General features: G+C 41.3%; 2 protein-coding genes across 3 annotated transcripts in view; both read right to left on the bottom strand.

Annotated features, from left to right (window-relative positions):
- Nucleotides 1–1,097: 1,097 nt before the first annotated feature.
- On the bottom strand, nt 1,098–9,775 carry MINAR2 (membrane integral NOTCH2 associated receptor 2). Its single transcript, XM_040542027.1, has 3 exons — nt 9,611–9,775; nt 2,142–2,387; nt 1,098–1,288 (listed from the first exon to the last, which is right to left on the bottom strand). The coding sequence occupies exons 1-3, from the start codon at nt 9,773–9,775 to the stop codon at nt 1,109–1,111; spliced, it is 591 nt and encodes a 196-aa protein (XP_040397961.1). The 3' UTR covers nt 1,098–1,108.
- An 8,214-nt stretch (nt 9,776–17,989) lies between these two features.
- The window catches only part of ADAMTS19 (ADAM metallopeptidase with thrombospondin type 1 motif 19), a 166,260-nt gene continuing 161,333 nt past the window's right edge, over nt 17,990–22,916 (bottom strand). The window contains exon 22 of one of the 2 annotated variants that reach the window (XM_040541557.1): nt 17,990–19,279. In XM_040541557.1, coding sequence (XP_040397491.1) covers nt 19,128–19,279 — 152 coding nt within the window. In that variant the 3' untranslated portion in view covers nt 17,990–19,127. The remainder of the gene's footprint in view (nt 19,280–22,916) is intronic. The other variant, XM_040541555.1, reaches the window with a different exon arrangement.

A 22,916-nucleotide genomic window follows, 5' to 3' on the forward strand; every position in this document is an offset into this window, starting at 1 on the left:
CACCCTTCAACCTTAGTTGTATTCCTGAAGTATTTCAGAGCATTTTTTGTGTGAAGAGAGGTAGATCTGGTGTAAAGCCAGCTTTCTAGCCTTCAGGCATCTGTGAGATTCTCTTGTGTGAGTGAGGGAGGTCTCCAGCTCAACAATATTTACAGCCCTTTGCCCTGGTGTATAAGTATAAAGGTTTGCAGCACACAGCATGTTTTTTAAAGAGGAAATAATTTATGTGCTTCTCTCTTTGTTCACTTGCTTTTTATTTTATCAGTTTATCTTGTATTTTCATCCTCTTGAATTATTTTGAGGTGTATGAACCTAGTTGTCTTTTTTTTTCTTCTTTTATTTACAAAGACCCTGTTTAACAGTATGGCTGTATAACTTCAATCTTTTTAATGTGTATTCTGATTCATTTATATTTTAGCACTCCACAGATTTAGCTTCAGTTTTCTGATGTGGCAGCTGTTAAAGAAATATTGTCTCTCCATCTTTTCGGGTGACAGAGATGATACATGGTCAAAGATCAGGATTCAGGAGTAAAGAAATGCTGTCACAGATCCCAGAAAATTATTTCACTAGTAATTCAAAGATTTCAAGGTCTTTTTGTTTGTTTGTTTTTCTTCTCTGAAAAAGTGCAAGGAAATATTTATGCATTCAGGCTAACATTTTAGTAAGAGTAGCGTCGTTGCCACAATTCAGTCAGTCAGTAAGTAATGCATAAATTTTTCATTTAGAATTCTTTACTCTATCATCCTTTGCTATTACACTCCAATAATAGCTATCAATAAATAATCAACTGGTTGACGTTGCATGCCATATGGACCATACTACATACATCAAACCAAATCACTAGTCAAAAGAATAAGGCATTATAAGAAGTAGCATGTTTATAATTTTCTTTTTTTAATTATACCCATAAGGAGACATTCTGCTATGCTCAGGGTATTTGTATCTTTTCAGGATCAATTCCTTATGTGGTACAGGAACATTGTAAAATAGTGATGTCAAACAAATTGTATTTGTGACAAAAATTGGAATTCAAATAAAACAAGGGAGGGGAATAGCTTAATAAAAATATTTATTGAAAAACTCCCATCAACAGCATTTGGCTGTACTAACTAAGTAAAACGCTGAGCGTGACTATGGTAATCAGGATGCAAACAGCTAGTATCATGAGCAGGATGATTCGGCAACATTTGGAATGCTTTTTTTCTCTCTCTTTCTTTTTTAACAGGGTATCGTACCCAGGAGTATATATATCCCCCATCCAGAACTGTAGATCATTAGGATTTTCCTAAAAGAAAAATCAGAATATGAACTCAGTTCCTCTGTCTTGCACATAAAGTCATCAGAACATAGCTAGAAGTATTTTGGCTATCATCAGATAGTGATTAATGAATTAAAGCATCAGAACACAAATGCAAGAAACTTTCACTTGAACATAGGTTACACTACTTGCCAGATGCTGCAAATGTTCCACTGGGGAAAATTAAAACCACACTTTTCAGCTAGGAACCAAATGTAGGACACCAGCCACTGAGATTAAAAAAAATTAAAAAAAAGGAAGAAGAAGAAACCATGTTGCCCTTCTCAAGAAGAGATGCTGATTTACAAATGCAGATCTGAGTCCCTTTCCAAAACCAGGGGATACCAAAAACAAACAAATGAACAAACAAACAAAGAAAAAAAAAAAAAAAGTAACCCTAAAATTGATTTGTGTCAACTCACATATGGACAGGATTCTGCTTGGTGTGAATAAGGCTGAGAAAATATACATTATCTGATAACAGAATGATGTTATAAACAGCCATACGAAAAATTACGAAATTGGCCATTTATTGTTTAAGTACCTGATTTACAGATTTTCCTTATATAGATGGGGAAACTCAGTAACAGGGTGTTGTGGTTCAAGACCTTCTGTAGCTATAGAAGTCTTGTTCTGCTGAACCAAAATTCCTGACATCTAACCAGGTATGTAGACTTCTTTTTTTGATCACGCTCAGGCTAGTGTCATGTCTGTACAGGAAAGCTTGTCCATACTTACTTCTGGAATCCTACCAGAAGAACCAAACACGCTGCATGGTGGTTTGTGTCCACACACAGCTCATAGCAATCCACGTGACTAATGCAGTGCAGCAGTGCATTACCTTTATGTGGCTGGCCAAGTTAGAATGCAGTGAATGTCTGTCATAGTCCTGCACAGTCCATGAAGGTGTCCTTTTCTTCTCCTCCTGGTTGTCATCCACCTGGATATCGCTATACAGGGGATTGCTCTTGATTGTGGATTTCAGGGTGATGGGTGTAATGTGTTTCCCAAGGGCTTTGTCTATCATTTCTTGGCTGATGCCATTCAGTTCCAAGCCAGGCAGCTCAGTGATGTTTTTCTTTTCTCTCTGCAAAGCACAAGTTAGAGCAGAAGTTGACCTTCTTCTTCACTTACCTATGACACAGGTCCCCTCCCAGAGTTATTTGTAATACAATAGAATCATTTTAAAAATTACATGTGCAACAATTTTTCTTGTTCTGGCAAAAATGCATTAAGGGAGACTTACTGTTCACTCTGTGCAGATTTCTTCCTTCTGTGGAAAACATGGGGGTACAATGTGGACATTAAACTTTTCTGCAAATAGAAACTGGCATTATTATACCTGCTGAAAGAAAGCCTGTATTTTAGCAAAATGTGTACAAAATGGTGTACAGCAGTGGAGCTCGTAGCTTTGACAGATGCCAAATGAGTAACATGCAGAAGCAGAGCTGTAAAGACAAAACAGATTGACATATACAGTGATGACGTGTAACAGACTGGCTTTACTGGAGCTGCACATCTAACAGTGGGTGCAAGTTGCAGCTCTGTTCATGTTATTGCACATTAGACCCATGTTAGGATGTCAGAGGGGCCTGACATGTAACTGAGGGAAAGTCCCAAGTCAGACACTGTCAAAATTCAAATGTAATTGAATACCTAAGCAGTTTCCCTGCACAATATTAATTAAATCTGACACTTTAGGACACGGGGTAGCAAAGGAGGAGGAGCAACAACCCTGGTGGGATCTGCTTTTTGAAGAACTCAAAAGGTGTTCCTTAAAACCTTGCTAACTATCTATTATTTGGGAGCTGGTAAGACTGCAGATACCTTCTTTTTTGATCTCTAGTTGCATGCAGGAAGGCTATCCAGCTCTACAGTTCAAGCTGTTCAACACTGTCTTTCACCACAACCTTGTCGCCGAGACTTGGAACTAATCTGCAGCTGATGAGTGGTTCCAGCTGCACCTCAGCTTCCTAAGAGAGCTGTTTCTGACAGCCCTGCTCTCACACCAGTATCTGTCCTGTGCTTCAGGACTGCCTTTACAGCACCATCCCACAACACACAAAGCTCCCCTTGTTAGCAGATGATGCTTCCCCACTAGCACCTCTGTCCTGTCTTGAGACAAGGGTGGTCATGGCCTGGTTTGGTGCCCAGGCAGGCCTGCCAGCAGGAGCACGGGGCTGCCACCTTCTCCTCACACTGCCTCTGGAGCTGCTTGGTTTTGCCATCAAACAGCACCGGTCTCGAAACTGACAGCAAACTACTTGCTTCCTCTGCTCAAGCAACAGCCTGCCACCTTGGTGAGCTGGTGGATCCACTTTCAGTGGAAGCCAGCTGCTAGAGATCATCACAAGCTCTGTAACTTGTGTCTGTGCAGACACAACAGGACGTGTGGCGCAGGAAGGTGTAGAAGGAAGTGGGGAAGCTGCTTTCCTTTAGAAAGGAAAGGAGAAGATAAAGAAACAGGCTTTGTCTAAGAAACCCTAGCAGAAAGCATCATGCTGGCACTCTTATCACTAAATCATCACAAGTGACTAAGAATATTTCCATCAATAATTATCATTAGTAGGTGGGCGGATCCTCAGTGTTCTCCCAGTTCCTCCATTAGTTCATAATTTCCATATGTCATTCCTTAGCCTTGACATGTCCACTGACAGTATTACTCTCTGCATTGCATTTACAGCTGGCACTGAAGCCCTCTGGATTGTACTGGCCAGATTTCAGCTGAGCTGGTGTTTTTAACTGTCATTTCTTTCTGACTTCATATTATTTTATTTTGTTTTACTTATTTCTTATTTAAAATTTGTCGATGACATTAATGATGCCTCCCTCAGGCCTGCTAGATAGCTGAACTTGAAGAACATTTTGCTGAAGAAGGCGAGTTGTCTCACCAGGGGATGTTTGGTCTCCCTAGGCTAAAATATTGTGAAAATAATGCAACTTGACAGCAATTTTTAAAGCTGTTTTAAATAACAAACTCCAAAACTTGCAAAAGATGGCATGATGCAGAATTTGTTCATAAAGAGAGTTCTTTGTGACAAAACTTTATGCCCCTTCCCTCCAGACTAGTTTGCTTTTCATGGGCAGCAATGCATGAGAACAGGAGAATGTGCTGTCCTGGAGTAATGGTAGGGAGGAATATGATGGGAGGAGCAACAGAGATTTACTGTGAGAACTGGACTGGAATTTGTGGTACGACATGTTTTGCAGGAGGTCTGGAGAACAAACACTGAAGTGCGACGTTAATCAGAGTACACTTGAATGCAGTCAAAGGCTTGGTTGTGAAACTTCTGGAGTAGATATGACCTAGAAACTACTTAGGGAAACAGAAGGAGAAAAACCTAAGGCAGAGACAGAAAGAAAGTGTAGGTCAAATAAATAGTACAGATAAGCATGAAGCAGGTTGCAAGAAACATATGCATTTATAGAAACAGAGAAAATAAGGTTAGAAAATAAAAATATGAATCCAAGTATTAATTCAAGCAAAAAAAAAATACATTTCTTTTAAGCCTCAAACCATCAGCAGTTTTTATGGACTTCTATGTTTTGATTCTTATTCACAAAAACAATGTTCAAAGAAAGATGAAAGTATTGTAAACTTCAGTACTTAAGTGTGTTAAAGAATTAATATTGTATGCGCTGTGCCTGAGGAGCCAGCATAAATGGGGGTGGAAGAAATCTAAATCAGAACTGATAGGAGGAAATTTATATTAGAGTTCACTGAAATGAAGAAGAGAACAGCAAATGCTCAAAGCAGCAGTAGTTATAAAAAACTCCAAAAAATTATAGTTGAAATATATTGAAGAAATATTCATTTAACAAGATGAGAAATGCTCATCTTTGCATACACATAACTACATCTGATGTACATATAACTCATGAGGAAGAAAGTTCTTGCTGTTTATAACTCATTTCTCACCACAAGCAGTTTATCCCTCTTTGTCAGATCCAGAGAGCTGACATGCATAAAAAGAAGATGCTCTGAAAAGCCTGAGGATCTATAGAGAGTTGAAGCTAGTTCCAACCCTGAATCAAAATGTGCTTTCTCAGTAGGTTTTTCTTGCTGATTATTTCATAACACAAATTATACATATCAGTACTTGACAATATGTATAACTGTAAATTACACAGTAATCTATGTTGTTAGGGAGTATTTTAATCTCATATTTATCTTGACTTTACCCTTCTGTTGCCACTATTGTTGTGGTTGTTACCACTGAAACAGAAAGTCAAACGTTTCTGTCCTCTGTCTTTGATATGGGATATCAAGCACCAAGGTAATGACCCACCAAAACCAAGATACCAACAACTAAGGCTAGGCCTTGGTCCAAAGCCAATCTACCTGCAAGAGGAGATCAAAGAGACATCAAAAACAAACAACAACAACAACAAAAGATTAAAGAATGTTATGTCGTGCAAGTCAAACTTTTCTTTATTCCCCCATGATGAGAGCTCTCTATGTCCCATGGCAAGCTGTGGTTACTGGCTGCAGACAGGCTGATACTTAATCAAAGCGACAAATGCTGTCTGTGGGCAGCTGTGCCTGTCAGCTTTACCTAAGCAGTCTTTCAGAAATCTAGGGCCACCGCGAACTGCAGGAGTTGTTTTGTAACAACATCCTCAATCCCCATGAAAGTGGGTAGCAGGGCAATTATTATATTTGTAAGTGATTTGTTTAAAATTATAACTCTCTGTTTTGCAGAAGCCACACAGCACACCCTGGAGAGCTCTCCCAGCAACAGGAAGGGCACTTTTCTGATGTAGGGATGAAAGGTCTGGTAGACAGAAAGCTGATAGGTAGTAACCCAAGGATTCCTGTGATAAGGCATTTGGTCAATTAAAGAAAAGGGGGATGATCTTATGAGGGGATCTTATGTGGGATGCTGTGGAAAAATAACCAGGAGAGCAATCAGTAACCATGGCTATGTGAGTACATGCAAAAAGCAAAAGGGCAGACAGCACACGTTAAGGGTTCCCAAGAATACAAGTTTTCTTTTCAACAGACCTGAAGGGCCACAGACATGCTTGTCAGGGACACAAGGCAGTATTGGGTACTGCAGAGCAAGCTGGGGACCCACCCGACATAGATAGCAGATCAGTAGGTGGCTGTAAAAACTTAAGCTGGCATGAAAGGACCCAGGACAATTTAGAGAAAAGTCGGCATTCATACTGATGCTTTTCATAGTGCAGCAACAAGAGTACTTCTACCCCAGTAATTAATTGTTTACTTAAAGGAAGCTGTTTTGTCTGTCACTGTTAATGGAGGTCTGCAGGGCTGTGAGTACAATGTATAAAAACTGCTGCATGGCGTCCGACCAAAGCTCCTGCCAGCCTTGCAACTGGTCTCTGATTCCAGCCAGTTGTAGATATCTAGGGAAGAATAAGAGAAAGAGTATGTAATGCAGGTCTGGGCCAAGGGACAGGCTAGTGACTAGCCCAGCACCTAGCTAAGAGGTAAAAATCTCCTCTCCCAGTGCCTTGAGAAGTGTACAAAGGCAAGACACAGGCATTACACTCAGATGAGAGACCAGGAGGGGTTAGCAGTACAATTAGCATGGTAACTGTAATACTTGCAGGCCAAAAGTTATTCAGAGTTGTGCAATCCTAAGCAACAGCAGCAATGAGAAGTGACACTGTATTCAAAGACAAAATGCTCTTCCAGAAACAGGGAAAAGGGGAAAGATCAAGCAGGAAAGGGAAGTCTGAGAAAGGCAGAAAACAAGGGGACAGGCCGGAGGAGAGGGATGAGCTTGCTCCCAGGAGCAGATGCAGGCAATCAGTCACCCTCTGTACTATGAGCACCTCGAGGTGTTGTGGGCAGAGCATCCCGCGGCGCTGGGAGTTCTCAGGGCAATCAGAAAGCAGCCAGCAGCTAGCCATTTGTGGAAGAAACAGTCTGTGCTTTTATGCTGCTTTTCACAAGGAAGGGCCAAGATTCCTGAACCGCTTTATGGTCTGTTTTATTTGAAGTAGATGATGAAAATATAAACTGAGAAGGGAAGCTGTTCAGTTTGCCTGACACAGAAGAGGAAAGTAAAGAGAAGAAGTGGCAAATTTTTGGTCAGAAATATGAGTTGTTGTTATAAACAGGCTGCTTTTTAAAATGGAAATATATTTTAAAACATAGGTGGGGAAAACACGTAAGTACTTAAGTGCACTTGAATTTGAATGATCTCATGACAAAGATCTGGAAGAGGCCACAGATACGCCACCGAGCAGTCACTTTAAGCAGGGAGTCCCGAGCAGCAACAGTTTCTTAAAGAAAATGAATTTCTGCAAGGAATTTCGGCTACTCTCAAGGTTTAATGATTCTGGGAGCCTGTAGGTCACGCACATATGTTCTGAAATGAATTCCCCTCCCTCACCCTCCACCCCCCAACCTCCCCATTTCCGTTTCTGAATTAACTAACCCTTAACCCCATTAGCTCTCTCATCTTAAAGCAAAACATGTTATTCCTGTGCCATTAGTTCTCCACTGTGCCATCGTGTTTATTCTAACGTCTGGAACTCATCAGTTCTTTTCCCTTTATTTGATTGTCAGCAAAAGGAAAAAAGAGGAGGCGAGTTCATAAGGGGGAGAGAGTAAGGCACAATGAATTTTATCTGGACAGTTTGCATTCACTAATGATTACACTTTAAAACATAGGTTGTGCCCTAGGTTCAACATTTATAAACGTACTGTGTTACAAGCTGTGTTTCTGAGAGATGTGGCCAGTACAAGAATTTTGCTGGAAATGCCCACCCTCCACATTTCCTCATCTTCTCACCAAGATCCCCCTTGCTTGTGACGGGCAGAGCATGAGCAGAAGGCACACGGCTCCCTGCATGGTCCAGTCCTCCCACAATGCTGCAGCCCTGGCACAGCCTCAGTGCCTCCAGTTCAGCAACAATAGGGAGAAGCATCCCCGCTGCGGAGGCGGCTCTGTGTGTGGCTGCCTCTGTCCTGCACAAAAGAGGGGCTGCGGAGGGGCGGGGAGCGAGGCCAGCATTGCTCCACAATCCCATTGTTTGGGATCCTGCAGGCTCCTTCCCTTGGCGAAGGCTCCGTGCATGGGAGATGGCAGCAACTGTGGGACCCCCCTGCCTGCCCCCTTCTTCCCCCCAGCTTCCCCCTGTGGGGGTGAGCCAGCAAGGAGCATACAATAGGAGCAGTCTCTGGGAGGGAGGGAAGGGATCTGGGCAGCTGATGGGGAGAAGAGGCCAAGAAAGAAGAAGCTGAACTGGAGGTTGCTGTGGGAGACCTCCAGGCTCTTCCTCTTCCCCTTCCACACCCATTGGCTTTTTGGCTCCCGTTCCTCATTGCCCTGGGAATCTTGACCGCCACCCCAAGGATGCTCAGGATGCAGACCCTTCTGCAGCCCCCCAGCCACCTTCATGCGCCTCTATCCCTTGACAAGAACCAGACCTTGGAGCTTTTGCTCAGGCTAAGGGTGGGGAAAGGCGAGGGGCTCCCCAGGCAGCAGGAAAAGAGTGCTGTGGTGTGCGTAGCAAGTGGGGCCCAGGGGTATGAGCTGATGCAGCTGTACTGCTGGTGGTCCAGATATGAATGTCTCCTCTGCAGGCTCCAGGGCCTCTGCTAGGCAGTGTGCATTTGCATTTTTACCATGAAACTGCTGCTACCTGCACATAATAATAACCTGCATTAACATAGTCATTGCTTTTCATATTTTTCACGGACATCTGTTAGAGTGACAGCAAGGTCAAAGAGGAAGGAGTTAAAACAAGGCAATGTAAAGAAGCTACAGTGAACTGTGTAGACATATACAAGTTATCAAGACAATAGCAAGAATTTCTATTGCTCCCTCTAATGTGCCTTTTCACTGAATGATGTGGCCTGGATTTCAGATTTAAGTCCACTGTTGTTTTGTTGTTGTTGTTGTTGTTGTTGTTGTTGTTTTTGTTTGTTTGTTTGTTTTTTATCTCCTTTGATATTCTTTTCTCTTCTTTCTCATACTTCTAATTTCTTCAGACAGGGTGTCCCATTAGCCCCTTAGTACAATTAATCTGTATTTGACTCCAGTAGGCTTTCTGGGAAATGCTATGAAAATGTTACCACAAGCAACATAAAGCCTAATGTACTGAAGTAAGTTAGGTGGACTGCCTTACTACTGAAGAGAGCAACCGTCTTTTTGGAGCCTGATCCTCACTGAAGTCAACAGGAAAACTCCCAGGGATATTAGTAGCGCAGATTCAGAGATATGGGAAGCTGAATCCACAGCTGAAATGCCAAGCTCACATCATTTGCCTCCAGTTCACCCAAAACAGCATAGAAAAAAATCAAGAAAAAAGTCTGACTCTGTTAGACCTTACCTGTAAATAAACCCTGTTGTGCCACTGCTGCACTCCAGGTAAAGCTGCTTCTGGGAATTTTGCCAGGTTGGCTTGGAGATAGGCAGAATTTTTCACTAAAGACTTCACCTCCAATTGTAGAAATTTATCAGGATGATTGTTGTTTGGCAAAACGGAGAAGTCCATGTTTCTGTCCTATAGAGTAATAATGAAAGCAGCCCAAGCTTCTGCTTCCTGGCTGTGCACGCTCCTTCTATTATTAATGATGTGAAGAAGGATACGACAGTTTCCTGAAACTGTATCTGAACCCTGTTTGGTGTCAGGCTCACTTATATCATCTACCATTGATAAAAGGTTGTTTAGAAGTGGCAGAGCAGACAGGACATGTTTCTTTAAGTGCCTAGCTTAAGTTTTCAAGTTCAAGGTCTATTTTGATAGATACATATGTGCTCATTAAAGCTAACCGAGTACCAGTGAGTAGATGCATGAGACACTTAAATGCATACCAGCACTTCCTCAAGTGACCTGCCAAAAATTTCAAGCTTACAGCACTTCAAAGCAATCTCTTTTTCATAAAATTAGAAGCAGTTCCCAGTGCAAAGCCAGTCTTCCTCCTCCTCCGTGGCAGCACTAACAGGCTTCACCATGCAGTGTGGGTTGGTACCATTCACCACAGCAGCTATGACATGCACTTCTTCATATTCAGGGATTTCTTTGACAGCAAATTCTTCCTGACTCTGGGAAACACCAGTTTGTTTCAAGTAATTGATAACAGAAGTTTTCAAGGAATTGACTCTGCTTCTGTTCAAGTGAATGGAAAAACTCTTAGTGACTTGAATGGTGTAGAGTCAGTCCCTTAACTTTCACCATTTTATTTTGAGATTTGGTACTTTCATCAGCATTTTAGGAGTATGAAGCTCTTTTGACTTTCATCTAGCGAAATTCCTCTTCTCATCATGGACATTCCTTAATATGAGCATTTATTGTTACTTTTTTTTTTTTTCTCAGACTTTTTCTTTTTTGTAAGACATGCTTAATTTTTGATGACAGAGCCACGTAAGATAGTTTTTTGAAAGCATATTATTTGAAATCCAGGAAAGCCTATTTTGGATCAAATTAAGTGCTGGAATTAGGGGACCATGACAATTTTAGCTTTGTACTTAAACCATAGAATCAATCTGCTTCTCTGTATTTCTAGCATTTTAAAAGAAAATTTAAAAAGTAGATTTTTTTTTGTTACTTACGTGAGGCCCTAATGCAATAAATGACTAATTTGATATACATATGAATTAAAACCTTTCTTATCCATATAGAAAGTTCACGATTTTTCCTTGCATGCATGTATTAGCAATTATTTAGCAGCACGTTCATTTAAAAATGTTAATCCATTGCCTTTCCAGTAGAAACTCCAATTACAGTATTTGCTAACAGCCACAAAAAACGCAGTAATGACCATGCTTTTAGGTAGATGCTCCTGGGGATGCATGCCTCTGGGGAATGTGCTGTTTAATTTAGACCTTTTTTCCCCTAATGTAATGAAACCCTGGAACACTGTATCACACCTATACAGCATACCCTTAGTGACTACCATGAAGTTATGTTTTAGATTTAACGTGACATGTAGTCCCCTCTTTCCCTGTGGACACCTAGGACAGCAATAACTAGTGTTCTACAATACCTAATATGTACAACCATGCCTTCTTTTATGAATATATGTACTTTCCAGCTTCTTGCTGAAGACAGGATTTTTCTGTGATATTGTGATACTGTGATACTGTAGCATAAAAGATGGTGAATTTACTGTGCGAATTTACTTGCTGATACTACTTAGTTTCATTAGATGTGATGTGAGAACATAACAAAAGCATGACTGGGCTAGAGGGATCCCAGCCCAGAATCATTGTGTTTTTAAATGGCAAGAAGAGATGCTACTTGGGCATAGTGTGTCTACTTGTCAACTTTCTGCAGTCCAGTATCTTTTACTCTCCCAGAATCCACAGTACTATTTATTTTATTTTATTTTATTTTATTTTATTTTATTTTATTTTATTTTATTTTATTTTATTTATTATTGTATTGTACTAGAGTGTCTTTTTATGGACTTCTTGCCCATTAGTTTGTCTAATTGTTTTTAGATCTTCTGAAAAGCAAGATTCAGAACCTCATGACCATCAGTGTGAAGTGCTTACTTTGATGTGTTTTATGCTAATTTCCCTACCAGTTTTATCAAGGAAGTCATCTTTGTTGTACTGCGGTGTTTTGTGAACAAGAGTTCCACATGAAGCATATCTATCACCTTCAGGATTTTTTAAAACTTGATAACGCTCATCTCAACCTTTTACTCTCCAATCTGAAGTATCAACTTTTTCCATCCCATAAGCCACCCGGTCCATCTCCTTGATTTTTTTTTTTATTTTTATTTTTGCCTTTTTCTATGTATTACTGACTAATTCTACTACATTGTTACTGAGATGCAGTGACTACAAATGAATGCACGGTTTGAACTGTGGGTACACCACAGTTCCAAAAATGGGAAAAATGATGCACTTTCTTCTGATGACATACAGTTTTTGGCTTTTTCTCCTGCTATACATTCAAAAACTTAAGACTACAATAGCTAATGACACTATGATCTTTTTCCAGTTCTATGACTGTCAGCTGCAAGTTCAGTACCTTGTAGGCATAAGTTAGGCTGTTTTCCATAGCTGTACTACCTTGCATTTGCCCACACTAAGTTTATTGGCTAATATTTGCATAATCACTCATGTTTTTTAGTGTCTTGCTAAGTGAGGCAATACTTGGTTAACTAGAAGAGCATAACGTCATCTCCAGAAGAGCATAACGTCATCTCCAGAGCTGGTGATCTCAGATTTTACTCTCTTCCTCATGTCACTGGGAAAAGGGTTGAACAAAATTAAACCATTCCTTGGGGAACCATCCTGAAAGATAACCATTAAACTCCATTTTTGCTTCCAATTCTTTCACTATCTTTCAAGGCATAGAGATTACTCCTGCAGTCCTGTGTAGTTTCCTAAATGTCCTGTAACATGCAACATTGTCAGAAACTTCTTTGTCCACCAGATCCTCTTTGCTCAGGACACCACTGAAGTCACGCTGACTCTCCCTTGCATTCAGGTGTCTTATTCTTTATTATAGGCTGTTAATGCACAAGGGAAGGAACACAAGATTCCTTGGCTTGCAGTTAAAAGAATCCCCTAGAGATCCCCTTTTCCGTAGACAGGAATTACACTGCAATTTATCAGTCCTCTGGCAGAGTGGCTGTTTGCAAGAATATCTTACACTCTGTGGCAAACAGTTCCATAACTTCACAATTATGTTCGTCCAGGAGTCTCAGTGACTGCCACCTTAGATACCTGTTAACATCTAACATAACTATTTGGTCTTACCTTCTCATGTGTTTCCTTCAGCTTCATCCAACATATAACATCCCTGCTGTAGGCAATGTGCGATGTGTGAGAATCTGTGCAGCATTTCAGCAAGAAAGGCCAATGAAAATACTTCACTGTACTTCACTTTCATGGCTGTATCATCCCTCAGTGACCCTCTCACACTTGTATATCAGATGGTCCTACTGACTCTGTAGTTGGCTTCCTGCTTGTGATGTATCTCAAGTCCTTTTTTTACCATTAGTTTGAGCACCTTTTCTACAGAGCTCTTCAAATGCATTTAGCATGGATTCACCAAGAGGAAATCTTGCTTAACCAATTTGATAGCCTTCTGTGATGTAATGACTGGCTGGGTAGAAGAGGGGAAAACAGTGGGTTTTGTCTACCTTGACTTCAGCAAGGCTTTTGACACTGTTTCCCATAGCATCCTCATAGGCAAGTTCAGGAAGTGTGGGACAGATGAGTAGACAGTGAGGTCAACTGATAACTGAATGGATGGCGGAGTTCAGAGGGTTGAGATCAGCAGCACAGTCTAGTTGGAGACCCGTAGCTTGTGGTTTCCCCCCAGACATCAGTATTAGGTCCAGTCTTGTTCAACTTCTACGTCAATGACCCAGATGAAGTAGTAGAGTGCACCCTCAGCAAGTTTGCTAATGTTACAAAACTGGGAGGACTGGCAGAAGGATGTGCTGCCATTCAGAAAGACCTGGACAGGTTGGAGAGGACCTTCATTAAGTTCAAGAAAGGCTAGTGCAGTGTCCTGTACCTAGAGAGGAATAACCCCATGCACCAGTACAGCTTGGGTATTGATCCGCTGCAAACCAGCTCTGTGGATATGGACCTGGGAGTACTGGTGGACAAGTTAGCCAGCAATGTGCCCTTGTGACCAAGAAGACCAATGGTATCCTGGGGTGCATTAGGAAGAGCATTGATAGCAGGTCAAGGGAGGTTATTGTCCCTCTCTACTCAGCCCTGATAAGGCCACATCCGGAGTTCTGGGCTCCCCAGTGCAACAGAGACATTTGGAGGGCTATGAAGATGATTAAGGAGCTGGAGCATCTCTCTTATGAGGAAAAGCTGAGAGAGATGGGCCTGTTTAGCCTCAAGAAGAGAATACCATGAGGGAATCTTATCAATGTATATTAATACCTTAAGGGAATGCATCAAGAAGATGGGGCCAATCTTTTCAGTGGTGACTAGCAACAGGATAAGACACAACAAGCACAAACTGAAAAACAGAAAGTTCCATCTGAATATATAGAAACACTTCTTTTGGAGCAGTGAGGGTGATGGAGCACTGGAGCAGGTTACCCAGAGAGGTTGTGGAGTCTCCTTCTCTGGAGATATTCAAAGCCTGTCTGGATGCGATCCTATGCAGTGTGCTTTAAAGGACCTTGCTTCAGCAGTGGGTTGGGCTAGATGATCTCCAGAGGTCCCTTCCAACCTCATTCATTCTGTGAGTCTGTGATAAATTCTTCTTGAGAGCTGTTAATTATCTGTTTACATTTGAACTGTGATATTTTAGGGCCTCTGTTGGTCTCCTCATGCAGGCAAGCATTCTGTTTTTAATATGTGTTTAGAACTTCAGAAATGACTGCTTGTCATGAAGATACCAATGGAAACTAAATGAAAACAAAACAAAACAAAAAATCAAAACAAAACCCCACAAACAAAACGAACCAAACAATAACACATCCTCCAGAATGAAACTACAAATACTCTCCAGAATAACTGCCTGTTCAATTAGAATTCTGATATTCTTTTTATTTAAGAAAGGTATATGGAGTGGTAACTACTGTACCACACTTAACGAGCATGGATCTGAGACGAAGTATCCCCACTGCATAGAAGCCTGCCACAAGTCCTGCGCACCACTTAAATCACACTTAATCCAACCAAACTGGGTGTAAGTGGGATTTTAGTAACAGAGGCCTATTCTACCCCCTGTGAATCAGAATGAATTTCACTGCTACCTGCCAGCTGACCTTGAGTGATTTGAGATTCATTATTCATCAGGCCAGAAGGAAAACGTATCAATGCAGAGGGATTGTTGTTGAGGGAAAAAAAAAAAAAAAAAAAAAAAAAAAGTAAGCTTGTCCTCTAGCATAGCAGGCTGTTGGTTCCCCAAACACTGCTAGAAAGTGCTGCATGCCGTCACCAGGGCTGTGGCACAGCTCTGCAAGGCAGACAGATGCACACACTGAGCCTTCTCACAAAACAGACTTTTGATTTTGTGTTTCTTCTCTAAATAATAATCGTGTGTATCAAAGCAACAAAAGTAAAATCAAGTTGCTTTCAAAGTCACATAGAGTCAGAAGCAATAAGCATTTTAACCACGTAAACACAGAAATGCTTCAAAATGATTCACACGCGTCTCATTAATAGTTTTGTATTACAGATGCCGAAGAAATCAGAGCTTCAGCCATCAGGATTATAACACACTGACTTTACTCGTATTTAAAAAGAACATCATTCTGCTGTACAACTTTCGATCCCTGGTTCCCATCCAAAAGTCTTTTCTTTTATGTTCATAGAATCATAGAATCATGAGGGTTGGAAAAGATGTTCAAGATCATCTCGTCCAACCATCACCCTACTACAAATGTCACCTGCTAAACCATGACCCTAAGCACCAGGTCAGACCTTTCCTTAAACATCCCCAGGGACAGTGACTCCACCGCTTCCCTGGGCAACCCATTCCAATGCCTCTTTCTGAGAAGAAATGTCTCCTAATTCCTAACCTAAACTCCCCCTGGCACAACTTGAGGCCATTCCCTCTAGTCCTATTGCTAGTTATCTGTGAGAAGAGGCCAACTCCCAGCTCCCAACTTCCTTTCAGGTAGCTGTAGAGAGCAATGAGGTCTCCCCTGAGCCTCCTCTTCTCCAGACTAAACAACCCCAGTTCCCTCAGCCATTCCTCACTGGACTTGTGTTCCAGGCCCTTCACCAGCTTTGTAGCCCTTCTCTGGACATGCTCCAGGGCCTCGATGTCCTTCTTGTACTGAGGGGCCCAAAGCTGAACACAGTACTCGAAGTGCGGCCTCACCAGAGCAGAATACAAGGGGACGAGCATCTCCCTTGTCCTTCTGGCTACACTGTTCCTGATACAAGCTAGGTGACCACCTGGGCACACTGCTGGCTCATGTTCAGGTGAGCATCGACCAACACCCCCAGACCCTTTTCCTCTGCACAGCTTTTGAGCCACTCTCCTCCAAGCCTGTAGCATTGCATGGGATTCTTGTGACCAAAGTGCAGGACCTGGCACTTAGCCATGTTGAACCTCATCCCACTGGCCTCTGCCCATCGACCCATCCTGTCCAGGTCCCTCTGCAGGGCCTTCCTACCCTCCGGCAGATCAACACTTCCCTGCACCTTGGTGTCATCCGCAAACTTACTGAGGGTGCACTTAATTCCCTCATCCAAATCATCAATAAAGATATTAAAGTGGATAGGCCCCAACACCGACCCCCAGGGAACACCACTGGTGACTACTCGCCAGCTGGATTTCACTCCATTCACCACCTCTCTGGGCCTGGCCATCCAGCCAATTTTTAACCCAGCAAAGCATTTATCTGTCCAAGCCATGGGCTGCCAACTTCTCCAGTAGAGTACTATGGGAGACAGTGTCAAAGGCCTTGCTGAATTCTAGGTAGACTACATCAATTGCCTTTCCCACACTGAGAGGATGATTTAAGCACTATTAACTTGTTTTGTTTAGAGAGACACAGGCAAAGTTAAAATTTACTTTTGCATTTTGAGATGACATTGACATTCATGTTAATGGAATACTCAGAAACAGCAGAGCATAAGCATATACAGTTGTGTGGATGTTATGGTTGTGATTCAAGCAGGCATAGGAAAATTAGCAGGATTGGGTACTCAGTAAGTGTAAAGAAAAAAATTACTATTTTTTTTTCTTGCCAAATTCAGTAATTCTATTAATTAAATTCTAAATTTGTGTCCATGACATTGAGGAGTATGCTCAATAGCAACTAAACACTCTGTGCATTGAAACACACTATGTGTAGTTAATGATACAAAATGTAACTTCACATTCCATAATGTCAGAGTTATTTTTCTTTCCTTTTTACTTTTTAAAGCCAAAAGATATATAATTTAAAATGATACATAAGCACATCATTAAAGCTGCAGTTTTTGAATGCACAGCAGTTAAGATGCAGCCTAAGCAGGCTAAGATTTTGTCAGTACAGATATCTGAAAGCACATGCATTGATTTCAGTGGGAGTTTAGAATGTTGCTAAGTATTCACCCTGTACAGAACGACAGTCTTGTTTGAGTGATTGAGTCCATGTGGATAACTACATCACATCTATACCGTAGAAGTTTCGGAGAGAATTAAAAGGCACAATCACTCATCTGAAGATGCATTCCCTTTCTGCTTAGAGTAGAAACTGGAATCTGAATCTGGTACATGTGCCTATCAACAAGCATTTTAATATGATACACAATAGTTACCAAAGAGAGGTCTGATGCTTAGCAATACAGTAATACTCTAATACTGCAGTTACTTCAGTGTGGGGGTGCAAATCTCCCCTTCCTGCAGTCTTGAAGGGAGGCAAGTTCATGTTAAATTATTATGATGATTGACAACTACACCTTATGATGCCTTTCAGACTCATTTCCCCAGCTGTCTTGCCTTCAGGGTTTGCTATCTTATGTGTTCAGAATATGACTAATGGCCTGCATTGCGAAATAGAGGTAGAGGACATACCCCTATCCTACAGCTACATTCAGTGGGTGCAGAACTCACCTGAGACAACTAATTTTTCCTCCACTCAATATTACTCTGTTAAAACCAGCTTTTCATTTAGCAAGGATCATGCAGTGGAACGTATATCTGCAGCTGCAGAAAAGTGCCTAAACCAGGAGTGGGGAGGCGTATGTTGTAGGGTTTACTGTAGCTGTACATGCTGTTTTGCAGGGCTCAACAGATTCTGCTACCAGACATGGATGCCCCAAACCGTAAAAATGCAAATAACAAAAGAAGCATTACTTTTTATTGAAAATGTAAAAATCATGTGAATCATGTACAATATTTTCTCATAAGGAAAATTTTAGCTGTTTCATAATGTTTCACAAAACTGTAAAACATTTTATTTTTATAAAGACTTTTTCATAAAACAAAGATAAAACTAAAGTAGTATTACAAATCTATTTTCTAAATCATTGACAAAGAACTGAAAGTGTTTAACAGACTAATTCATAAAAGTGGCAGGAGGAAGGACTCTTCCTTTTGTAAATCTCCAAGAGGACACACAAAGGTATAGAGGGGCATGGGTTTTTTCTTTCAAAACGTTTAAAATCAAGTGACATGTTAAACAGTACAGACGTGGATTCATAGGATGGTACAAATTCTAGGACTGCATTTCTCTACACTACCTCAAACAGTGCAACAGTGATTCAGTGTAAATCTCTACAGTGTTTCATTGATTCAATACTTGTGTTCAAGTATGTGTCCATGAGAATGATCAAAATCCCTACTTAGCTATTTTAATTTTCTTGTTTATAATAGGTTATAAGTTACAGTAGATTATCCCCAACAGTATGTTTCTAAATCATATGAACTGATTTCACAATACATTCTGTAATAACTTGTTCAATAATGTTAGCTTACTCACTTCAACATCTGTTGCAAAATACACAAGATCATTCTGACTCTGAATGCCAAAAATATAATAATATTAAAAAAGGCTTTATTTCCATATACAACAAAACTATTCAGCTAAATTAAAATAAATTCAAGATAACATGGTGTCTTTTTTTTTTTTTTTTTGGCAACAGAGAGATGACCCTACTGAAAATAAACATTTAAAATACTAGTTACTATTCTTTAAAAAATTCTAATAAATGTATCCAAAATTGTTCATATAAAAATTAATTATGCAAACCTCAGAGGATAAAACAAGTTGGCTGTCTAACCAAAACAATTAAGAATGTCTGGCAGGCAAAAATAAATTAATTTGATTAAATTATATGTAATCTGATAATATTTGGTCTGAAGAAGCGTGCATGTGTGTGTACGTGTACGCGCTTGTGTGTGTGTGTACATCTGTGTGTGTTTATAAATAATAACATCGCAAAGAGCTGAGAGCCAGCCAGCCTGACAGAGGTCAACTTTTTTGTTGCATCTTTTGCGCATAGAAGTCCCTGCATGTCTCACAGCAACGCTGGTACCACCTCATGTCTTGGCATAGGTTCTTTTCTCGTATCACCCTGCAGTACACAGGCCACTGGTCTCCCAGGCACTTGAACGTTAAAGCAGCTGTGAAAAAACAACAATAAAAATAAAAATCAAATACACGTAACTGTTACATTTATTAGGGAAGAATCAGGTAGCAAAATGGACAAGGATATCAGAAGTATATCCATGGGGGGAAAGGTGGGTAGATTTACATTTTCAACAAAAACAAAAAGACCAAAAATCCTCTTGCTTTCAATATTTTCAACAGTTGAATTTTTTAGGGCAAGCTTAATGTATCACTTGCATTAAGTCGCGCTGAAACTGACGGGTGCATGTCACGCACCTGCAGACCACATTTCTGCCCCATGCAGAGGTGAGCCCAGCTCTGCTGAGGATGGGTCCAAGGATATGCTGGGGCTGCAGAACCAGCTCCAGTGAAGCTACAAGTTGCAGTAGTTCCAGCTGAAGCTGAACTCAGATGGAAGTTGTCACTGGAAAAATTGGAAGCCTCAGCTTGAATAATACCAGAATGTGGTTCTCAGGGACGTGAACAAGTGGAAATGCTTCTATCCATGGCAGTCAGGAAAATGCAGGGACATATTGGGTTTACATGGCAAGGGTTTAGTAGCAGGTGCCTGCAGGGGTGGCCTCTGTGAGCAGAGCCCAGCAGCTGTCCCATGGTAGATAAGGACCAGTTTTAGACAGAGACCTGCCACTGGCCAGAGCCGAGTCAGGGAGCGACTCTGGTTGGGCCTCTGGGAGAGCTGATTTAAAAAAGAGGGGGAAAAAAAAACAACTGCTGTGCAACAGCAGCTGGGAGAGAGGAGTGAGAACCAGCCCTGCAAATCCCCAGGTCAGTGTAGCAGGAGGGCAGGAGGCGCTCCAGGCACGCAGCAGAAGCTCCCCTGCGACCTGTGGAGAGGCCCCTGGCGGAGCAGGCTGTCCCCCTGCAGCCCAGGGGTCCCACATGGAGCAGATCTCCACGCTGCAGCCCCCCCGTGGAGGAGCCCCCGGTGGAGCAGGTGGATGTGGCCTGGAGGAGGCTGCGGCCCATGGAGAGCCCCCGCAGGAGCAGGCCCCGGGCTGGAGCTGCAGCCTGTGGACAGGAGCCCATGCAGGAGCAGGGGAAATGGGGGGAGCTGCTGCCCACCCGTGGGGGACCCGTGCTGGAGCAGTTTGCACCTGAGGGATGGATGGACCCCGTGGTACGGAGCCGTGTGGGAGCAGTTCTTGAAGAGCTGCCGCCTGCAGGCAGCCCCCGCAGAATCAGTTCGGGAAAGAAAATCAGTTCAGTAAGCGTGAAGGAGCGGTGGATACAAAGCATCATGAACTGACCACAGCTCCCATTCCCCATTCCTCTGTGCCACTCGGAGGAAGGAGGTAGAAGAAAGTGGATGGGGGGAAGGTGTTTTTAATTTGCTGTTAGTTCTCACTGCTCTAGCTTGTTAGTAGTAGGTAATAAATTTCATTATTCTCCCTACACTGAGTATGTTTTGCCTCTGACTATAGTTGTTGAGTGATCTCCTTGTCCTTATCTCAACCCTTGAGCCCTTTTCGTCATACTTTCTCCCCCTTTCCCTTTGAGGAGGGGGAGTAAGAGCAGTTGTAGTGGACCTCAGCTGCCCAGCACGGTAAAACCATCACAAGGGAATAAAGCATGGACATTGTTGCTGGTTTCCTCATTCAGCTTTTGCTCAGGAAATCTAGAATTTTTACTATGTTGTCAATGAATGGAGACTGAACAAAACTACATGATGTCATACCTATTCTTTCTTTACAAGTGAAACATCTAATAGACCTATAGTTTTCTCTGGTTTATTTGTTAAAAGGGACAAAATGATATTGTCTTGCTAGCTTGACTGCTTTGGATACCACACAGAGAGGCACTCTTTTCGGTGTAGAGGGTTGAAGACAGTTAGCAAGTTCCATGCTACATTTAATAATGCAAATAAATTTTATGCAGAAAAATTAAATTGATAGCATGGAATCAATGAGACTTTATTTACCGGCAAATATACTTGTCCATGCCCAATTATTTCATTTTGCACATTTCCTACCTTTCTGAGCTTTTTCTCAGCTCTCCATACATTCAAAACGTTTTGTTGTTGTTTTTTAATTTCCTTCCAATACATTTGTCTGACTGCATAACTGTCTTTTTAATGACTCAATGTGTCTTCCCTTCTCCACGCTGAAGTCAGACTATATTAATCCTTACCTCCACACCTTTCACAGCTTATCCTCACCCATTTATTCAAGTTGCTCTATTGGTATTCTATTACTGATTTCTGTCTGAATCTTTAAAAGCCAACTTCTTCCTCAGAAACCTTCTAAAATGATAAGGACATCATACAAGCCTGAAAAGCCACTCTCTGGATTATTCTACTGGTGTTATAACTATACGGTTCTCTCTAGCAATCATAAACATTTAGATGCAGAAGCCTAATTTTTCTTTTGGTTGTACAAAATATGCATATTGTCATGTCTATTGTCATTTTTCTTTTGAAGCCATCTTTTACTTCATACACCTGATTCACTTACCAAGGCCTCTTATACTGCTTGTAATAGAACAATATTGGATATTTGCACACTGAGTTATTCAAACTATAGTGCATACGTGCAATTAGTATGGGAAAACAGGTAAATACAGGGCAGAAGAAACACACACCACCCAAAAATCATCATAACTGAACTAAAAGAAGTCAGTCATTTTAACAGAAGTGAAATTGAAACTGAGAGCATATTCTAAAAGTAATAGAGACAGATGGTGAAATCCACATCACTTTCCACCAGAGCTAAACCCCAAACCCAGGGGTCCATGACACAACATGATAGGAAAGGAACTGGAGGCCAAAATGTTAAATATATTTAAGTGAAGCACAGTCTTATGAATTTTGAGATGTTAGTGTTTCCACTGGACTGGATTCTGACTACAGTTGCATGAGGTTGACCTGTAGATTACTAATAACTGATATAATCCATTCTACAAGGGCAACATAGCTCTTTGGTTTTCTTTTCTTTTGTTTAGTGAATTTCACATTAAACCCAATTTTAATCAATTTAAAGATATTTTTTTCTCTGTAAAACTTCGTGGTTCATTTTACTCTGTGACACAAAGCTTCTTATACCTCACCGGATGGAGAATGCCAATGATGCAAAGAAGCCTCTTGCTTCTGTGAGATCAGTTGAACAAAGAAAGATGAAGTATGAAGGGCAGCTTTACAACAGTGAAATAGTAAAGGAGTGCTCTGTAAGCAACATCTGTCATCTCATCCAGCAAAATGAAACAATGACCACTACACAGAAATGTTTGAGGGTTAACAACTTCAAAGAGAAATACTCTTTGCTGACTCAAAGGAAGGATTACATACAGCCTGAAATGTTAGACTTGCTTTCCATGCAGGAGTAATCCATTTGACAGGAGGGTTTATCTTAACAAGGGCTATGGAAAATCATCTGGAAAGGGTACACTGTCCTACAGCAAGCCCTTGAACAGTGCCCTAGTCATGATCAGGAAGCATGTGCATTTTACGGAGTTAATGGCAAGACCATCATCAACACCCCAGCAGGAAATGAGAGTTAACAGAATTAACAGTTCAGTAGTTATGCATTAAAAATAAATAAATAAATAAATCTTAAGACCAATAGAGATATGAGTTCTTCCAGGAACAGCAAATCTCTGCATGTTAGCGATTTTCTTTCACATATCCTGCATCAGGCA

This window comes from Cygnus olor, chromosome Z (genome assembly GCF_009769625.2).
Source record: "Cygnus olor isolate bCygOlo1 chromosome Z, bCygOlo1.pri.v2, whole genome shotgun sequence".
In the NCBI taxonomy this organism is placed as follows: Eukaryota; Metazoa; Chordata; class Aves; order Anseriformes; family Anatidae; genus Cygnus; species Cygnus olor.

Bases quoted from the DNA above. Each gene is read 5' to 3' on its own strand.
- MINAR2 (XM_040542027.1), bottom strand. From the start codon at position 9,775: ATGGACTTCTCCGTTTTGCCAAACAACAATCATCCTGATAAATTTCTA. The intron at 2,388-9,610 runs GTAAGGTCTAAC...TGTGCTTTGCAG, and splicing joins ACAACAGGGTTTATTTACAG to AGAGAAAAGAAAAACATCAC. The intron at 1,289-2,141 runs GTAATGCACTGC...TTTTTCTTTTAG, and splicing joins ACTTGGCCAGCCACATAAAG to GAAAATCCTAATGATCTACA.